At 41.3% G+C, this 19,500-nt stretch overlaps 1 protein-coding gene across 2 annotated transcripts in view; it reads right to left on the bottom strand.

Annotated features, from left to right (window-relative positions):
• Positions 1-19,500, bottom strand: part of cdh24b (cadherin 24, type 2b) — a 162,907-nt gene that overhangs the window by 33,339 nt on the left and 110,068 nt on the right. For both annotated transcript variants that reach the window (XM_084912913.1, XM_084912914.1), the window contains exon 6: positions 7,297-7,478. In XM_084912913.1, the coding sequence (XP_084769039.1) occupies positions 7,297-7,478 (182 nt within the window). The remainder of the gene's footprint in view (positions 1-7,296; positions 7,479-19,500) is intronic.

Raw genomic sequence — 19,500 nt, forward strand, 5'->3', positions numbered from 1 at the left:
TTGCGTCAAGTGATCCCACTTTGTTATACAGATGCTGCTTAATTCAGTATATGTGTAATGAGGTATTTTGAAAACGGCTATTATGTTATGTTTGTGTTCAGAGTCTCTGGTTTTTTAATGTGTGTGACCTCAGATTGCCAGACACACTAGACCCTTTATCACCTGTCTGATTTGCATGTAAAGCACCTCTGCCTATTAGCTGAGTCTTTCTCTTTTCTACTTCTTGCTCCAGTTAATTTCATTCTGATTAGTGGATTGAAAATTCAAGGAAGCTTTAACCAGCGGACCCCCCCCCCCCCACCCGTGAATGTTATCCGCTAGCCATTAGGGGGCACTGCTGCAGAGCAATGTCAAGAAATTACTATTGTGCAAAGTGTTCTCCTAATTCTGAAATTACCTGCTCCTTAGTCTGTGGCCTCACTCGCATGCTGTATCAAAAATCTATTAGCAGGAATGTGTACGTTCATTAGAATCGATGTGTACGTAAATAGCTGCAGCAAAGCAGCGCTGACCAGTCAGGGAGCAGAGAGGAATAGAATAAAGACTATAGAAGAAGAGGAAACTGGAAAGAGGAAATTAGTTTCAAAAAGAGTGAATGGGTTGTTGATGTGTGTATTAGCCTGTGCCTGTTTGCGTCTGGAAATGTGTGTTTCCATGTGTGAATGCAAATGAGGCAGACCTAGGCTGAGTCAGAGCCACAAACAGCACACACTGTCTGACATGGCCTCCAGACACAAAACAGAGCGAGGACGAGGTGAGGGAGCAAGCCAGATATTGGGTGGGGGAGGGCGCCTGTGTGTGTGTTTGCATGTGAGCTTGTGTGTCTCCCGTGCACTGCATTTTCTTTGGACATGTATGGAGATCAGACGGGGAGAGTAACATGATGCAGAGAGAGGGGGGGCTGATGATGATGGGAGGAGGAAGAGGAGAGGGGCGACGGGAAGAGTGGAAATAGAGGAGGAGGGAAATCTTTTTATTGCTAGGGGGTGTCTCTGTGGGACTGACAGTAAATAAGCGATGATAAGCAGCTTCAGTCGTCACCCAGACTTACAGGCTGTTAATGACCCAGCTTTCTATGGCGTGTCCCCGCCTAACCCTCGCCCTTTCACAGGGATGTTTTCCTCTTTCTCTCTATTCAAAGGGGCGCTATCCAGAGTCTGATTCTTTGTCCGCGTCCTTCGTTTACGCTCTCTCTCTCTCTGTCTTATTTTACACACCCCAAATCTCTTCTCCCCTCTCTTTTGACCCCGTTTCCTTCTAATCTGCTGTTAACCCTCCTGCCGCTCCGACCCACCTACAATCATTCTGAAGTAAAGACGCAGCCCTCCCCACCCTCGATCGTTTCTCCGTGTAGCTCTTTTTCTTCAATATCCAAAGTTTAAACAGGGAGCTGCAAGGTCAAGTGTGTAATATTGATGCGTGCCTGTATATCTATATATATATGTGTGTGGTTTATTGGTGCTTGTGCAGATGTGCGTGTTCGTTTCTCCGTATCTCTGCCTGTGAGAGAATGCACGCCGTAGATCAGCGGTTAAAGAGATTCAGCCCACAGCAGCGAGAAGACCAGCGAGGTCAAGGCCGGCTCTGTGGCAACACAAATTGTTCCACTTGGAAATCCTTCTTTCTCCGGAGGCGCACAGATCATCTCACTCCTCTGTTTAAATTCTTCGCACTGTGAAAGCCTTCTGACTCTGGGAAACGGACAGCAGGGCATATGAGTCATTATTAACGCAACCCAAACATACGCACGCTTGAAAACACACACACACACACACACATTTTGTTTTATTTATTTATTTTTGTTTGTTTCATGAAGTATAAACTGAGGGGGAGCTTAGCGCTAATTTTATGCTTTGTTTGTTTAATTCTATTAATCGTAGCCAATCATACATGATTTCCATTAGTTATGCATGAATTCCCTGAAAGGCTAAATCCTTTTAACCTACTGAAGTCAGATTATTTTAAATTCACATACAGAGTTTGTGTAACACACCCACCTTTACCCCCCCACCAAAATCCCAATACTGCTGGGGCTACAGCTTGTTGTAAATACTCAGGAAATTGTGCCTTGCAGCATCTGTAAATATTCAATATATGTTCCACTTTGTAAGCATTCAGAATTGATCCACATGTAACCTGTGATTATCCAGTTTTATTTAACTGGAACAGCAAGCCTGCTCTAATCTATTCTAATCTATTTCTCTGGTGCCTTTGCAGAGAGAGTAAAGCAGCGCAGAGGAGGCCATGTTGAAATATTAATTGTATTTTTTTTGCCTTGCGTCTGTGGCTGAATCCAGCGCAGCTAATGCTGGAGGTGGGAGGTCTTTAGTGTAATTGTTTACATGTGATTTTCACCATTCACCACATGCTGATGCTCACCTATTCTCCCCAACTCTTCTTCAGTCTGTCTTATTGTCGCCATGCTGTCTCCCCCTCTCCTAATAACTGTACCTCTCTTTTTTATTATTTATTTTTTCTGCTTTTTTTGTCTGCTTGTCTCTCCGGATGGGTATTTCTAACCTCCTGTGCTTCGCAGCCTATAGCTGAGCTAATTTCTCCATTGCTGTCTCTGTGTCTCTCTCCCTGTCTCTTTGCGCATCTCTCTCGGTCGCTTCTTACTCTAACCCCCTTGTTATACCGCACTCTCTGCTGTCACCGCCTCGCAGGACCTCAATTTAACATTCCTCCTTCAGCTCTCCCATCGTTTCTTTCCTTCTTCACCTGCACTCTTTCGCCTTGTTCCCAAGTCCTTGGCTTAGATTTCTTTCTCTTGCACCTCTCACCATATCCAGTCCTTGCTCTACCTCGGCGCGTCTCTTCAAAGGAACTTGGAAATCCTGCTCTACACGCCACCTCTGGGTGCGGATTGTTTTTAACGAATCCTGCAAACCCAAGGCTGAGAACTGACACAATGATAAATTCACAGAAATTTCAAGTGTTTACATGTGCACGCATACACCGGTATGCACACCTGCATGGCTTTCAGTACACCAACCAAAACATTTGTGCAGTCAGGCACTCACCAGCAAAAATAAAAACAACATAAATTTTTGAATACAAATAGCTTTTTTTTCTGTTTTGTTTTGTTGTTGTTTTTTCTGCAGATTTAGCCAGATTGCAGTTTGCATTTCCCAAAAACGATGCGGAAAGGTTTCAGAAGCTTCGTGTGCATTTGCAAAGATTTGAGACTTTTACATCCAGTTATCTAAAATATAAAAATTCAAATTTACTCCCAGCAAATACAAACCAAGCTCCCATAAGGGAACTTCCCAAAGGGATACAGTGGAATAACTGGCCCAGTATTATGAGCCCACTCTCACGCATCCTCCAATATCCTCGAGAGGATTAAAAGTTGGTCCAGCAATTTACGACCAGAAAGAAAACCGCATTGTCCAGCTAAAAGATGGATTCTCCTCTACAGCACTCTGGCATAGAACTCACCGGGTTGGCTGAGGAGTGTGACAAATTTTGAAGAAATAGCTTTAGCGCTACCATAAAGTCAAACATGCTACAACCAAACAAAGACCTCATCCCGGTGACGGGGGTTCTCACAGACCCCAGAGGCAAAATGTCTGTCACATCTTAGAAATGCTTTGATCTATTGCTCCAGTTTGTCACTATTTGGCCAATCAGTTTGTGACTCATTGTTTCCTGCTATCTGCTGTGACAAGTGCTTTTTTAAACATTCAAATGTACTGGGGTCCTGAGGGATCACAGTCAAAAGCATCCATTTCTGCCTATGCAGTTTTAATAGATGGAACTAATTGAGCCCTATTTAGTGTAGAAGTGCTCTGTCAGTTATTCTGAAAGAGAGACACACAGACAGTCTGAGCATACAATGAGCCATATCATGTACTATAGCTGCCTGTATATGGCATTTGTTTTGCATTATGTACAATTAAAAAGAGCATTGCTGTTTGTATTATTATTAGTAGTAGTAATTTAATTTCTTTACTAAATAGTAAACTACTGAGGTCATCTTCTGCGTACCTTGGTTATTTGAGTTACTGATGCCTTCCTATCAGCTTGAAGCAGTCTGGCCGTTCGCCTCTGGCCTCTCGCTCACTGGATCAGCAGTTACTCAGACACGCTGATATATCAGCAGAAGTGAGCTGTTTGTTGATATATCTGTATCGGCCTTTTTAATGGACAGTAAATAAAAATTTTAAGACAGATGGGAGAAACGCCCTTCAACCATGTGGTAGTGTTGATGTTGAATAGTGCCAGAGGGCACTGAAACCATCCCAGTTGCCAATACATGCTTGGAAATCCATAAACACAGGACAATAAAAAGGTTATTTTTTAAAATGCATATGGCAAGTTGCTGCCATATGATTGGCTTATTACAGTGCCGTGAGAAATAATCAGATGTAATGTAGAAGATTGTCTGGTTCCACCTGATCAGTACTCTAAGCGACCAGCGTGAGTAACGGGCAGAACAATTACATTCTCTTCCACTAGAGGGCAGTACAACTACCTGCTCTAATTAAATGGGTTGCCAACTGCTAGTAAAACAGAAGAAGATGAAAAAGAAATTACATAATAGTCTGAAAAAGTAGTCAATCTGACCTGAGTCCTGTAGAAACTTTGGACGCAGATGAAGGCCCTAGCATGAGTAGTGCTCAGAAGAAAGCAGGAAAAGTATACTGGGGACAAACCGAGCCAATTCTGCTGTACCTGGTCCGCTGGGAAAAATAATCAATATGCTGTTTGTGACATTTTTGTTTGGTGGGGTGCTGTGCGATTTTTCTAATGTGAAATATGTGATGTGGCTCCAAAGGGTTGGGAAACACTGGCTTATTAGATTTCTAAATTAATGAGCAGTTGTACAGGTGTACTTAGCAAGGTGGCTGGAAATATTCCATATTTTTCTCAGTGTATTGCCAGTAAATTCAATTGGACTAATATGTTAGTCCAAATCTCAATGCTTTCTATGGAGGGTGTGTATTTTGTAGGTCCAGGGTTAGCTCCTAATAAAAAAAATGTATAAAAGTAAATGAAAAACAAAAAGAATTTTCGCATTAGTACACTCATTATTGTAAACAGACTAACTAATGTCCTGAAGTTTTTGCTGAATTCCCAGCAGCAGATCTGGTGTGCTAGCTGTGGTATTTTTCATTTTTGCATCAGGACTTTGTATGTGGGCTTGTGTGAAAGAAAGTCTACAATATGTGCTTGTTTTTGTGAGTGGACACATGGCCTTGTGCGGTGTGCCGCTCATTGATACGATTTTAATACTCATCGAGCAATCGAGCTCAATCGCAGAGGAAGAATGTGTTACGCTGGTAACACAGGTGATTTTTTTGATGCAGTCTTTTCATTGGATTGATCATATTACATGTGATCACAAGCACACGCAAAATTATGCTTTCTCTTTTGTTGCAGCTTCATGGGTATGACACCTGGCAGTATAACACAGGTGGCACAACACGTGCTGAAGCACACGCTCTCTGACTGAGTGACTGACTCACACGTCAGAGAAACGGCTAACAACAATAAAGGCGACTCATGTGTATTTCGACACTTCTGAAGAACTCATTTAAAATCAAAGCACCATAGCTCATATTAGCCTCCCACAGCCCTGCTCATATGCACACTACACATGACCATGACTGATTCCTCTCCTCATACGGATACAAGGCACACTGGCAGTCATCACTTCCACAATGCACATACACCTGTGCAAAAAGGTGATCAGTCAGCATGGCAGGCAGCTTGGGGAATGACTGAAACCAAAAATTCTAGCTTTACACTAAAGGGATCTATCCATCTGCAGCCTGCATTAAAAAAAACAACTGGGGCTGATTCTTGCTGGGGTTAAAAAGGAGACTCTATATAAAGAATAGATGTAACAACTGCAACCTCTCATTTTAAAGCCTCAACTTGAGCATTTTTGGCTGTTGCAATCCCGTTTTTATTAAACCAGACATGAACCATGAATCCCTGAGTGAGAGATGGTTCTGACTGATAAACCAAAGACAGCATGTTCATACAGTGATGTCTAGACAATCACAAGCTAACCATCCGCTAAGGCAAACCCTGCTTTATTATCTAATTTATTCTGTAAATAAGACCATCATTTACAAAAATGAACACCAACATCAACTTAAGTTGATGAATGGTGTCTATGTAGACAACTGGGTTCCTTTTTGTTAATAAAATAAAATATCTCTTTTTTCAAATGTATCTGTGGCATCGCTGTGGCTTAATTTCATGTAACCAATCAAAAATCAGATGTGGTAGGATTCACGCTGGTTACAGGACTCATCACCCTGATAACCAAGAAAATGAAGGAGAGGCTTGTGCTGTGATATGCAGTTAATACAGCTATTTTAACACAAACCATGATTTTTTATAGTATATCACAATATACATCCATCCATTCTCTTCCGATTATCCAGTTTTAGGGTCGCAGGGTGGGCTGGAGCACATCCCAGCTGTCACAGGGCAAGACATTTTAAATGACATCCATATAGACTGCATTTGCATGGCTAATGATCTGTTCTATCATTTGTGCATGATAGCATTTTTCCAACTGAACTCAAAATAGAAAGCCAGAGCCTTATTGATTCTCTTGTACATGCAAATGCTCTGCAATTCATGCAAGGATGTGCTAAAAGGCCGGAGACAAACCGCCTCGAAAAAATGACACTCAACTCTGCCACTGCAAGCATTTGCATTTGGATGTGTCACGCTTTCGATTGACTTTTGCGGAGATATTTCATTATGTTTGCTTTAAACAGATGGATGTGCTGATAAAAAGAGGCTGGTTCGCAGTGAGTGGAATCAAGCCGGAGATTCATTTGTCAAAAAACCCAACAATACGCTCTTCCTCGATGGGAGACAAATAAGGAAAACAGGTAAGAAGAATGCAGCTCAGCTGTATTAAAGTCCTCGCTGAAAGGGCTGTTCAGTGATGAATTGTGTGAGTTTATATAGCATTATTGTTTAGTTCCAGGTAATTCCAGGTTGATAGGCTTAGGCAGCATGTTGTTAGCTGTACTTCGACTCATAGGCAAAACAAAACTGTTCTCTACAGACCGGCCTACACTACCCGTGTCATCGTCTGTCCTCCCCCTCATCATCTGTTTCCTGTCTCCTTTGCTGCCTTTTACCTTTACAAAATGACTCCATATGTGCGCTCTTTTACTGCTCATTCTTCTAGCTCTGGTTTTCTCCTCCTCAGCCACTATCTGTGGTAACCTTTACGAAACCCTTCCCTCCTCTCCTGCCCACTCTTTCATCAATATCTCCCTCCATCTGTCCACCCCTCATTCTCTGTCATCCTTCATTCACCTTGTTGAGTGTGATGACCGCCTCTTGGTTCAGTCCAGTGATATTGAACGTGTCCCCGCTCTCCCCCTCCAGGATGGTATATTCCAGCTTGGCGTTCTCACCCAGGTCAGCGTCCATTGCGGAGATGCGTCCTATCTCAGCGCCCGGGATGGCCAGCTCGGAAACGGAGAAGGACCACATACCTGGGGAGAGACACGCAACGGCATATATTAGAGGAGCGCTGTCATTTCATTAGCTCGGATACGCTTCATTTGTCAGTTAAACATTTAATTTTGTCTTTTGAAGTGTATTCAAATTGCTGTTCCCCACCTGCGCTGAGCCAATATTTACAACATTTTGCTGCGATAAGGCAGCGTTTAAATTAAAAGAAGTGAGAGAATGAAGGAGAGAGATAAAAGCAGAGTGTGCATTTGAGCGCTCCGCACAGATATTATTAAAAGACAGGTAGAATATGGCCAGAAAACCTACTGTTAAAAAAAAAACCTAAATTAAAAGAGCCTAAGATTTAAAAAAACAGAAGGGTTTAAGGAGATAAAGAAAACGAAAAGATTAAGAGACAGTTAAGAGAAGCTGCTCTGGCTCTCTGAGTTGTCCATTCATTCCTTCTGCTGAGACATATTAATCAAGATAACAGGCTCGTTCATGTGTGTTGGTTTATGTTTAGCTGTCAGCCCATTAAAGCAGTACATTATCAGTCCTTTTGCTGGCTTTGCAGTTTACATAATATGTTCCTCTTCTCATCCATCGGGCACACCTATGTGATAAAAGCATGGAGGACCCAAAAAACTGATATTTCTATAGAAAAAGCAGACGCACATGCACTTAAATTCAAAAAGCACCTTTGTCCTAGCACGCACACAGTGGCCACCGACAAGAATAAGTGAGGTAGGGGAGATAGAAAGTGAGTGAAGGGAAAAGGTAAGATATCACCATTTGGCACACAACGGAGCTGTTATCAGCTCAGCTAAAGCTAAAGGAATCAGATAGATCTGTAAATGTGAGTGAGAACAACATCACACAAACACACCGGCTGACGGAATAAAAGATAGCCCACCCCTGACAAGTGTCTGGTCCCACAACACGCAATCTGAAGAATTCGGCAAATTTGACAACATCACAGTGAGACAAACTTGTGAGGGTATGTGACTTTGTGGATCGGGATTACAGACATCCAAGTCTTTTATCCATGGAAACCAACATTATTTCTCACCGTGTTTGTTGTCTTTCCAAGTCTGTTAATATCAAATCTGTAATGTGGGCTTCCGTACTAGTAATTGCAGTACTCTCCCACCAACAAGTCCTCCAAGTTAAAGTCAGATAAAACAGGCTTGTGAAACCTCAACAACAAAGCTTCTCTGAGATAAGTTGATGCAAATATAACAAGGTTCAAGTTGGTTTTATAACAACAGCAACAACAACCAACTTTATTTATATAGCACATTTAAAACCAATGGTGTACCAAAGTGCTTAACATGTAAGAGGGTAAGATGAAGTAAGAGGGAAGGATGAGGGCTACAGCAAGGTACCAAAACATGCTAGCAGGTTAGATGGCATTAAAACACAAAAGCAAAAGAAATGCATATAAAAGCATAAAAGAGCAATAAGTGTAAGGGATAAAACAGTCAAAAATTTAAAAATGATTAAAAATAATTAAGAATAAACCAAAGATAAGAATAAGCATTAAGCTAACTAACAAGCAAGCTTTAACTGGTAGAAAAGGCGAGGCTCAATAAGTGGGTTTTTAACCGCGATTTGAAGGATTGAATGGAATCAGACTTGCGTATAGCGATGGGGAGGTTATTCCATAGATCGGGTGCAGCCAAGGCAAACGCGCGGTCACCTCTAGTCTTCAGCCGGGATCTCGGCAGTACCAAGAGTGACTGGGAAGATGATCTTAGTGCTCTAGTAGGGGTGTATAATCTAAGTAGTTCAATGAGGTAGCTTGGCGCTATATTGTTAATAATTCAGAAGGTGAGCAGCAGGATTTTGAATTAAATGCGATACTTAACGGGAAGCCAATGCAGATCAGCAAGGACAGGGGTAATAGAGACACGCTGCTCAGTAAGGAGACGAGCAGCCGCATTCATTATCAATCGTAAGACACTCTTAAAATATTTAATTTATATATATATATATATATATATATATATATATATATATATTACTTGTTCAGTTATTCAGATTTTCCCAAGGCAATTTCAAGACACTGTTACAGAAACAGCAATTTTAAATCTGAAGGTGCACTGAGTTTTCAGAACATTTCAGTTAACACCATGATGTTGCTAATTTAATAACAGATTAACATTGTCATTTTTGAAGAAACTAGTTTTGGCAGGAGATGATATGACAAATGCTACTGAAACAGCAGACAGATGCATTATGTGCTGCATGTGCTGCCTCTAAATGTTTGCTTTACTTTTCTTCTGTACAGATATCATAGAGCTATTCTCACATCAACTGTTCTCACAGTACAAACCAATTTGAACTAATGGTATCAAGCTGAGAGAACATTCATTTTTTTGCAAAATTCAGAGATTTCCATCCAGTGTTAATACTTTGTTAGTTCTTAGTCGCCCTCAGAATGCTTCTATTCTTCCAGCATTGGGATGTACTGCCCATGGAAGAAGAGGTAGGGATGGCACAGGCATACCCTCAGAAAGACAACAAGAAACATCACAAGACACTCGTGGACCTGGAGCCCACAAGAATTTGTCACTGGCCTATGCTGCAGGGCAAAGGGCCCTGAAAGCTACATGAAACATGTAGCTTGTCACCTTTTTCAGGTAACACAAATCTTAAGACCTGCTGGGAGGCATTGAGAGGAAAACACATTGTTTCGCTGCCACAAGCCTGATTCAAGGATTCAAATTTTTGAGCAGCATTAGAAAAAAATGATGCAATTCTGTGTTTTTGAACACGTTTTGAACTGCACATTGTTACAGAAGCACAGGATATTTTTATTCCTACATGTATCCTGTATCTGAGTAACTGATGCATGAGAAGGATAGCTAATTTGTCCTTCCGTGGGCTTTACAGTAGGCAAAAAAAAAACAATACATCACAAATAGTTCTCATTTTCTTTACTTGTATTTTATTTTTCATGGGTTTATGAATATCACCTCGGGGTACACCACAGGCTGGGTCTTGATGGTGCTTTGATAAGGTTTACACCCTCAAATGTTTTGGAAGGGCCGAGCAAAGCCACAGGCTGTAGCATTTCTGTCTCGCTGTGCCGCTATGAAACATTAAAAGCAATAAATAGATAATTGCGAGTGCTTATGGTTTCATTCAACTATTTTACAGCTTTTTGGGGGTTAGCACATGTCACACTTTTTTTAAGTATAATTTTTTCACTTCATTCAAGCACATTTTCATTTACTGACCCTTTTGAATTTGAACATTTGCAAGAGAAAGCACATTTTTAAGAGAGCTATCATGTAGCTATGGCTGCATCATGTATGTAAGCTCCTTGGCTCTGACTACTAACTTTTGTTGCCTTTGTTGTGGTGCAACCTGCATTTGTCTAGGTTATGTTTTCTTTTTAACTTAGTTAGGCCCCTAGTCACACAGACATAGGGATAAGTTGGAAACCACCTGGCAACAACTGGTTGTCAAGGAAAAATGAGTATCCCCTTGCTTGTTAGTCAAGGGTTGCAAGAGGTTGCTTGCTGTCACTAGGTGAAACTAGCCATTGTGACATATGCGGTGCTGCACTGAGAACCTCCTATGGCTGCTAGCATAGCCTCAGTTGTGCCTGTTTTTTAAGGAACACACAAACTTGTCTGCTTGCAAAATTTGCCAAGTGGTAGTGAAACTGTCAAGAGTGGGATGGAAAACCACACACCACTCATCTACAAAGTAAAAGCTGTGTCCTTTAAAACATGTTAGTGGTAAGGCACAACTTTTACTTTGAAGGTGAACATTCCCCATCTCCAGTTTGTGTTTCATTTTTTTTTGTTGAGTGGTTATTTAGTGAGTGTTTGCAGACAAGTCAGTTTTTTCTATGCAAACCACAGGCAACTATGCGCAGTACTGCCAATTTTGGTACTGATCCGATACCAAGTAAATAGAGGTCCAGTATACCGACACCAATTACATTACATAGGCAGCATATAATTGGAAATCAGTGTGTCATCATTTATAAGAAACATGAAAATCAATATAAGTTTGCATATTCTGAACACATTTTAATGACCGCTAAATCACTGTGATTTTACTTTTGACAATAATTAGTTAACACAATAAAAAAGGACCAGTTTTTCTTGTGTTTTGAAACTGTGTGTGTTCTTGTTGTTCTTGAAGCCCTGGACTATAACTGTACCTATCTCTAAAGCACTTTTAAGTGCTATGAGATATTAAAAAAATAGATGTGACGGTCGATACTATCTGTGAACACTGACATTTTTCATAGTGTATGTCTGTAGTGTATTTTTTTCATCAAAAAACAAAACAGAAGACAGAAACAAAGTATTGATCCTATTGCGGTTGTAACAGTCCCACAACAGTACCAGCATTGGTATTAGTACTCTCGATATTTCGATCAATCCACCCTCCTCTCAACCAACCAAGTTACAGTTACACTGAGGTTTTTGGTGCCCCACCCTCTTTATTATTCATTTCACCCAGAGCAACGAACACTGCATTATTTCCTTAGTGATTGAAGTTCGCAGGAAGTTATTCTTTCACTGTCATTGTGACAAACACACAACAAAATTATTTGCTGTCCCAGTCAGTGCAAAGAAAGCAATCTAACTATTCAGGAAAAAATAAAAATAAAAAGAATTACCTGTAAACGCAGTACAAACAGTACAAAAATATAAACAAATAGATATGTACAGCTATCTATCTGTGTGTGTCTGTGCGCGTGCTTGAATCATTACTAAATGCACAAGCTGAAGATTGTACAGGTTAGTGAAAAGGTGACATACCAATGTCATCTATTGTTTATTATGAATTATTGCAACAGCCCTGGGATATCTGCTGTTCTTCAGTCTGTTTGTTTTAGTGTTTGTTGTTCTGTACCACCTTCCTGAGGGCAACATCTGGAACAGGCGCCATGCTGGGTGGGATGCGTCCTTCACATCACCTGTTCCAGCTGTCACCCTCAGGAACGCAGTAAGGGACTGCAAAAACTCAAAACTGAGGCTGTAATTGTTGCTTTTTTTCTTTGTATTTGTGGTCCTTTGTATTTATTTAGGTCCACACTCAGAACTGTTGTGACAACAATATAGGTAAAAAGTAAAAACTATCCAAATGCTTGTCCAGCAGTAATGCATGCAATATATTTTCATCACTTAAATGTGGATGATTTACTAAATAACTGAAGTTGTGTGGATTTATAACAGTTGGTTCATATACAAAATGCCTTTGACTAATTTCCTTTTTGTCTTGACGTTGCTCCCACTTCACTACTTTGTTGTCTGAAGGGACAGATGGAAACTCTTTTCTGCATAAAATGAACAGCGCTGCAAATTAGCAGTGACAGAACAAGGAGTCACCCTCTCTGTGTCATCTATCTGCGAGATAAGTTATTCAGGGCTGTTTCAGACTCAACTCAATCAGTCAGGGGAAATGTAACCTTAGATCACATATTAAAATATTTAAAGCTACAGATTCGGCAGGGGTAAAAAAAAAAAAAAAAAAAAAAAAAATTAATGACCCTGTCATTTGACAAAGAGTTGTCAAATTAAGACTCAACATTGTAAAGCCACAGTAATACAGAGAGGAAAGAAATTCTCTAAAAACACAGCAGCCAAGATGGATTTGATGAGATTAGAGCAAACTCTTTCTTGATCAAGATGAAACCACAATGAATCAAACACTTTCCCATTTTTCACTGAGCTGCCTTTCAAAGTAATATTTTTTTTCTTAGCTATGATCTCCACACCTTCCTGGTTAGACCGTGTTAAATCCTTTTCACTGTCTGATTGGAATCCTGCACCTCGACGACACTATTTAATATTAGCTTATTTGCGCAGTTCTTCTGTGCCCGCTGCTGTAATGGTCTGGGAGATTCTCAGTGGAGATTATATAACGGCACAAATGAAACAGCTTCACAGAAATTCAAAAGGAAGTTGTTTTTTTTTTCATGGTTAAATAGTGGTTAGCTGTTAGCTAGCACCACAGACTTTTCTCTGCACACATAACAAGCAGTAAATGTGACAGACGCATTAAGCTCACTGCTGGCCTTATGGCTCTAAAGGGCCATGAACTGGCCCCATTGCCATATGCTGCTCTCCAAGCTGCTCTTTACCCACTTTTATACTTTCCTTCATTTACCTCCCGGTGAACAATTGTTTCCTCTGCCTCTCTCTCTCCATCTTCCAGAGTTTACTCAAGATTCTTTCAAGGAGTGCTTCACACAGCTGATATCTGTGATATACCTGATGTGACACTTTCCAATGTACTTACTATAATATATAGACTAACAGCTTTGTTATAGAAAAAATAAATAGTCGATTGATTTAAGATCAATTTAAAGTGCTAAAAAGAACTCCCAGTTACATGACCTCCCACAGTGTCTTAATACGCATCACTCTTTACATACCAGAATGTAACTATGTCTACATGACTACGCAGTCATTTTTCTCTCCCAAATTCCCTACATTATTTTATTTTGAAAATTAAATGGATCTTCATTGTCGAAAGCAATGAAGTGCAAACGATTCAAATCATGTAAAAGGAAACTTTCCCCGCAACTCCGTCTCATCAAAATGACATTTACACTCTGAATGGAAAGAGCAAATATGTTCTGAGAGAGGAAAACGCAGTTCTGCCCTTATTTTGTTTCATCAACATAACTGAGAGACACTGTTAATTAGTATTTCCGCCTCAAAAAGTCTCAAAATGCTGAAACATGTTTCTCTTTCATTTATTGCTTTTGTGTTGATTATATTTGTCACAGTTGCACAAACAGCCTGTTTAGGTTTAGGGAAAGATCGTTGTTGTGGTTTGTTACTGAAAAAGTCAACAGTGACATATGAAGCGTGAAACAGGGTGTTGTTCGATGTTCTGATAACGAGCATTTGATTAGCATATATATATATATATATATATATATATATATATATATATGTATATATATATATATATATATATATATATATATATATACATATTATTAGAAAGGAACAAAAAACCTGTGAAAGAAGTAGCTTGTTCTGAGGAACCTCCTGCATCTCTGCATGCAGAGATTTTAGCCTCTGTTTAGTGTAATTTTACTGCTTTGGTTCACTCTTGCTGCTCTCACTGTTCCTTTTTAGGAGTTAAAATATAAAAAAGTAAAATCAATACCTGACCTTGGCATTAAAAAAAAGAAGTGTTTTCCAGCCCAGGCCACCATCGCTAATGCAATTTCTGCTCTCTGTGTTGGCAAATTAAGGTTATTTTCAAGATGTGGACCAAAAGTGTTACATGACAAGTAGATAGCTTAAAATGCATTGACGTGACAGGCAAAATGTCCCTTCGAGCGGTGCGCGATGATTTAAACGTCAAGCTTCCTGTTGCTTAATAACACAAAAACGAAACGGTGGGCCAATAATTCAACAAATTCAAATCGCAGCTGTCCTCTCCTATGATGAAGAAGAAAGAACGTGATCAGGTTAACGTTTTTACAAAAAAGATTTATCTTGGATTTTAAAAACCCAACTCATTTCAAATGTAAGTGCCTATGTCATTTTGGAGTTAAATCACCACCCTGCAGCAACCACGTCACTATTTGTGGAGGAATGTTATGAATTTCTCTTTTAAATCTGTGAGTTTCTGGCTGGACTCTTACTGTGAGTACTTTATGTGTATTTCTGTGTATATATTTGGAACGTCATCAGAAATAGGTTGCATGTAATTGCCAATTTGACTCCTTCAATCACAAACTGATGGCAGACCGACTCTGTCTTGTTGCTGTTTTGTCATCTTGATGCACCAAAGTCTCTTTGAAGATGGTGGCTGACCGTGAGTAGTTGCAAACCTGGTCCCCATCTTCAAAGGAGCCATTCAGAGGTAACAAGACTGCAAGAAGTAGCTGAGGTCAGGACTCTTTCCCATCAACCTGTGAAGATTCTTTCTTTATAGACCTACCTTTGTGCACGAGGGCACTGATGTGTTGAAACAAGAAACATGGAGCCTTCCCAAAATGTTGCAAGAAAGTTGGATTCAGAAAAAAAAACCCTGCACATAACAAACCTGTAGTCGCAGTAATTTTGGCAGTGTCCAACCATTGTTTTTACCTGTTTTTACCTACTGTGGTTGAAGCATTAGGCTGTTAATCAAAGTTTGAGCTAGGTAGGCTTCCTTAACAAAGCAAGTTTTCATATCACATCATAACATACTATTTTTGCAACAGTTTGAGAAAGCTCCATGTTTCTTGTTTCAATGCAGAGGTGCCTTTCTGCACAGGCAGGTCCATAAAGAAAGAATTTTCCCAGGTTGATGGGAAAGAGTCCTGACCTCAGCACCTTCCAGCATAGGATGAATTAGAGCACTGACTGTGGGTCAGGCCTTATCAAAAACCATCAGTGCCTGACCTCACTAATGCAGTTGTGGCTGAATGGGAGCAATTTCCTGCAGCCAGGTTCCTCAGTTTGGCTGAAAGCCTTCCTTGAGGAGCGGAGGATGTTACAGCAGAGTGATAAAGCTCGCACATACTGTACAGTTGTTCTATTAGGTGTCTACTTGTTGAATAACCTGCAACAGTAAAACATTCCCGAGCCCTAACGTGTGCATATTAAACTAGAAAACAGCGATTAAAAAAAATTCTGCTGTTAACAGAGTAAGGCTACTCCCACGTGGCCCTGCAGGGGTCTGCCCACTAAAAGGGACAGCGTGTGCCAATGAATCAATGCTAAATGCCAGTTTATGTGGTGTGACTACCATGCCTACCATCTGGGACTGACACAGCACCAGAAGGCTGAGACGACGACAACTCGAACATAAACAGGCCTGTTGCTAATGAGACAGCAAATTAGGGAAGTTATTTACAAGTCAGAGACGGTTTTTTCAATTGATCGGGTTTTTGTACAGCAAAGCTGTGTACGGCAGTCCCTTTCGCACACATACAAACCAGCAGTCCTCCAGCCTTGCTCTTTCTCATGCACACTTGTCACACACAGGGAGCGCTCCAGAGGAGAGTGACAAAAGGGGTGTGATGCCAGTAAAGTAGGCTAGACCAAGTCATTATCAGCTTTCTGCTCACACAGGAGAGCATCTGGCAACACTAGTCATACATCATTTCCACCTGTGATGGACTGGGAGAAAAGAAAGAAAGAGGCGATTCAGCAGGGGAGAGGGAGAAGAAAGAAATGGTGAGTGGCAGGGAGAGATTCCCAGCTCATTCCTCACATAAAGAACCTCAAAAAGCAGCACAGGTTTCCTGATAAAAATCACACGTCGGATCGAAATGGAGAGGGGCTGTGCCCCGTCCTCTGCCTTTGTTCGCGCAGGTAAAGTCATTAGAGCGGGCTGCGAGCAGCAAACAGCGTGGTCACGCCAGTTCAATGCATCATGTCTCACTAATATAGATGCGTCCCACTGAGCTGGCCATAATTGTGCCTGGGAGAGAAGGATCGAAAGCCCTCCTGTGCTGTATTTTGGGCACTCCTTCACAGATAAGACCACACTCTCTTCAGATCTCTTTCTCACCTATGCGGCTGCTCTGTTTCCCCACGACTGCTGTCAAACGGGAGTTCGGTGAGAGATGTTACAGTCATCTGGGGACTGCCACTTTTTTTTGCAGCTGATTGGATGAATTGGGATCATGCTGGCATGGGGGATTATGTGGAAATGAAGCAAAATGACAGGCGGTGAGAGTTAATTAGAGTGGTTGTAGTTTAATATAGGTTTAAAGGTGCAGGAAAAGTGCTTAAATTGACGTACTGCTGGATGGTGAGAGGAGGGGGCAGGGGAAGGGGAAGAGCTGGTGACTGTAAGGAGGACAGGCACACATGAAATGGAAGATGCAACACGAGAGGGACAGAGGGGGTGGGAAGAGAGGGGAATGAAGAGGGTGAAAACCCAGCAGGGAAGCACTTTTTGAAGACAAGCACGGATCGGGGGCCTGTGCTGGAAAAGCACAGAGGGGAGAGCGAAGGAGGCAGGGGGTTGAGTGGGAATAAAAAATAAGAGGATGTGACTCCACCGCATCTTATCTAAAGCAGAGGGTTGTTTCTTGTGGTGGAGGTGGTGGTGGTGGTGCAAAGAGTCGAGTTAGGGGAGTCATTAAAAAAATGTCTAGCTGGCTAAACTGCATGGACTGGTTTTGGAAATAGCCTGAATAAAATCTGCATCCATTTAAGGGGGTGGAGGGAGTCCATCATGCAGGCACTTATACCCAAGAGGGCTTAAGGCAAAAAGGCCAAAGAGAGACGGAAGGCAGGATCAAGGCACGCAGAGGGTAATTTAAGCGCGATCACGACACAAAGGGACTGAGTGATAGCTCACGCAGGGATGAAGAGACGAAAACAGAGCCGCATCTGCTGCCTAGGCAAAAAATTTTATTCTTTCCGATCCACTAGGGGGTTAAATTAAACTGCAAGTGGCAGCGGAGAAAGTGAAAGTGGCACCTTCTATCTCAGTGCTAATGGGGTTAATAATGAAACGGATCTCTTTGGTTACAGGCTGCAGGGCAAGCGGTATAAGCGCGGCATGTTGCTGCTTAACTTGCCTTGCGCAGAGAGGTAGGCCATTAGCCATTACTGAGCTCTGTTCGAATGCCATATGCAGCAGGAGGAAAAGGCAGGGTGTGCCTGAGCGTGTGTCCATTAATCCATTAGTATGTGAATGCCTGTGCTTCCATGCCAGCGTGGGCGCACCCAGGTGCCTAAGTGCATTCACTGCTAAACAATGTTGACTCCCAGCATCTTGCATCAATCCCACAATGATGCCTTTTTTATGTCGATGCAGGAAGAAGCCATACGAACAATTCACCAAGTGTTCTGCAGCAACTTTCTTTAAGTATTGCTCAAAGTCACCTGCTCTGTATTCATTTTAAATGAATTCCACTTTGAAGGTTATAAAAAGAAAGCAAGCGCCAGCTGCGGCCCAGCCGGGATATCAGGTGGCTAAAAAGCTTTACATTGACTCTTGAGCGCCACTGACAAAATGATAAAACGACAAAGTGCAAGCAGGCTCTCTAGTTGGTTGGCTGGATGAATGAACAATGTGACTGAGAGATGGGAAAGTAGAGTGTGCAGTTAGACCAGTTAGACTCACTGCTGACATTTGCCGCCACCTACAAGATACTGTGAGAGACGGGAGATACCGGAAAATGTACGGCAAGAGCTAAAGCGAAGGAAAAAAAACAGAGAGTGAAAGGAAACAAAGGAGGGCTGCGAGTGAGGAGGTGAAAAAGAGAGAGAGACAAAGATAGAGAGGGAGAGAGATGTGACTGAGAGCTATGTTTCCAGCAGTGATTTTACTGTCTATTGAAGCAGAAAGCACTGAACTTTAGATGAAATATTAATACAGAGCAAAAGAAATAGAGGGATAGAGAAAATAAAAGGATAAAAAGCACGCTGGTATTAGCCACCTCCATTTTAATTAGTTTCTTCTTTCATTTCATTTCCTCCGTCTCTTATTTTAGGCTCTGAAGATGTAAAACTTAATTAGGGACTAACAATTATTGGAAATTATTGCCTATTACCTAATTGTTTATGTTATCGGTGCAATCATTATTACTCTTCTGCAAATACAAGCGCGCATTAGAGCTATGAAATTAGTCAAAGTTGTTGGGGGTTTTTTTCAGCCATGATATACCAGTGAAGAGCAGGCAAATGCAGAGGTCAGCTTTAATGAATACACAGCGTTGTCCCAGCCTGGAGGCAGGTTGCAGGCTGGACATAGATTTGCTGAGATGAGAAATACTTCCTCTTGAGACAAGAAGCATCCATTTGTGAGTCCGCGGAGAAGACCCACAAACAGCTGTCAGCACCTAAATTAAACACTGTAGATTATTGTTTCTGCAAATTAATTTACTGTGATTGAATGCATTAATTAATGTCAGCAGGGCTGGGAAATGCAATGAGGACTCTTATTTGTTATGCACGTAACGACGAAGAAACGGGACTTCCTTACACCTCTTGTGAGAGGCACTTATGATGATTATTGGCCTGAGAGGCAATGCACAACCTGGTTCCTGGCATAAGCACAAAGACAGACAATCATCCATCCAGGGTTACATTTTGTAAACTGCTTATCTAATTCTGGGTCACA

Source organism: Perissodus microlepis, chromosome 18 (genome assembly GCF_051167445.1).
Source record: "Perissodus microlepis isolate ML-2025 ecotype Zambia chromosome 18, ASM5116744v1, whole genome shotgun sequence".
Taxonomy (NCBI): domain Eukaryota; kingdom Metazoa; phylum Chordata; class Actinopteri; order Cichliformes; family Cichlidae; genus Perissodus; species Perissodus microlepis.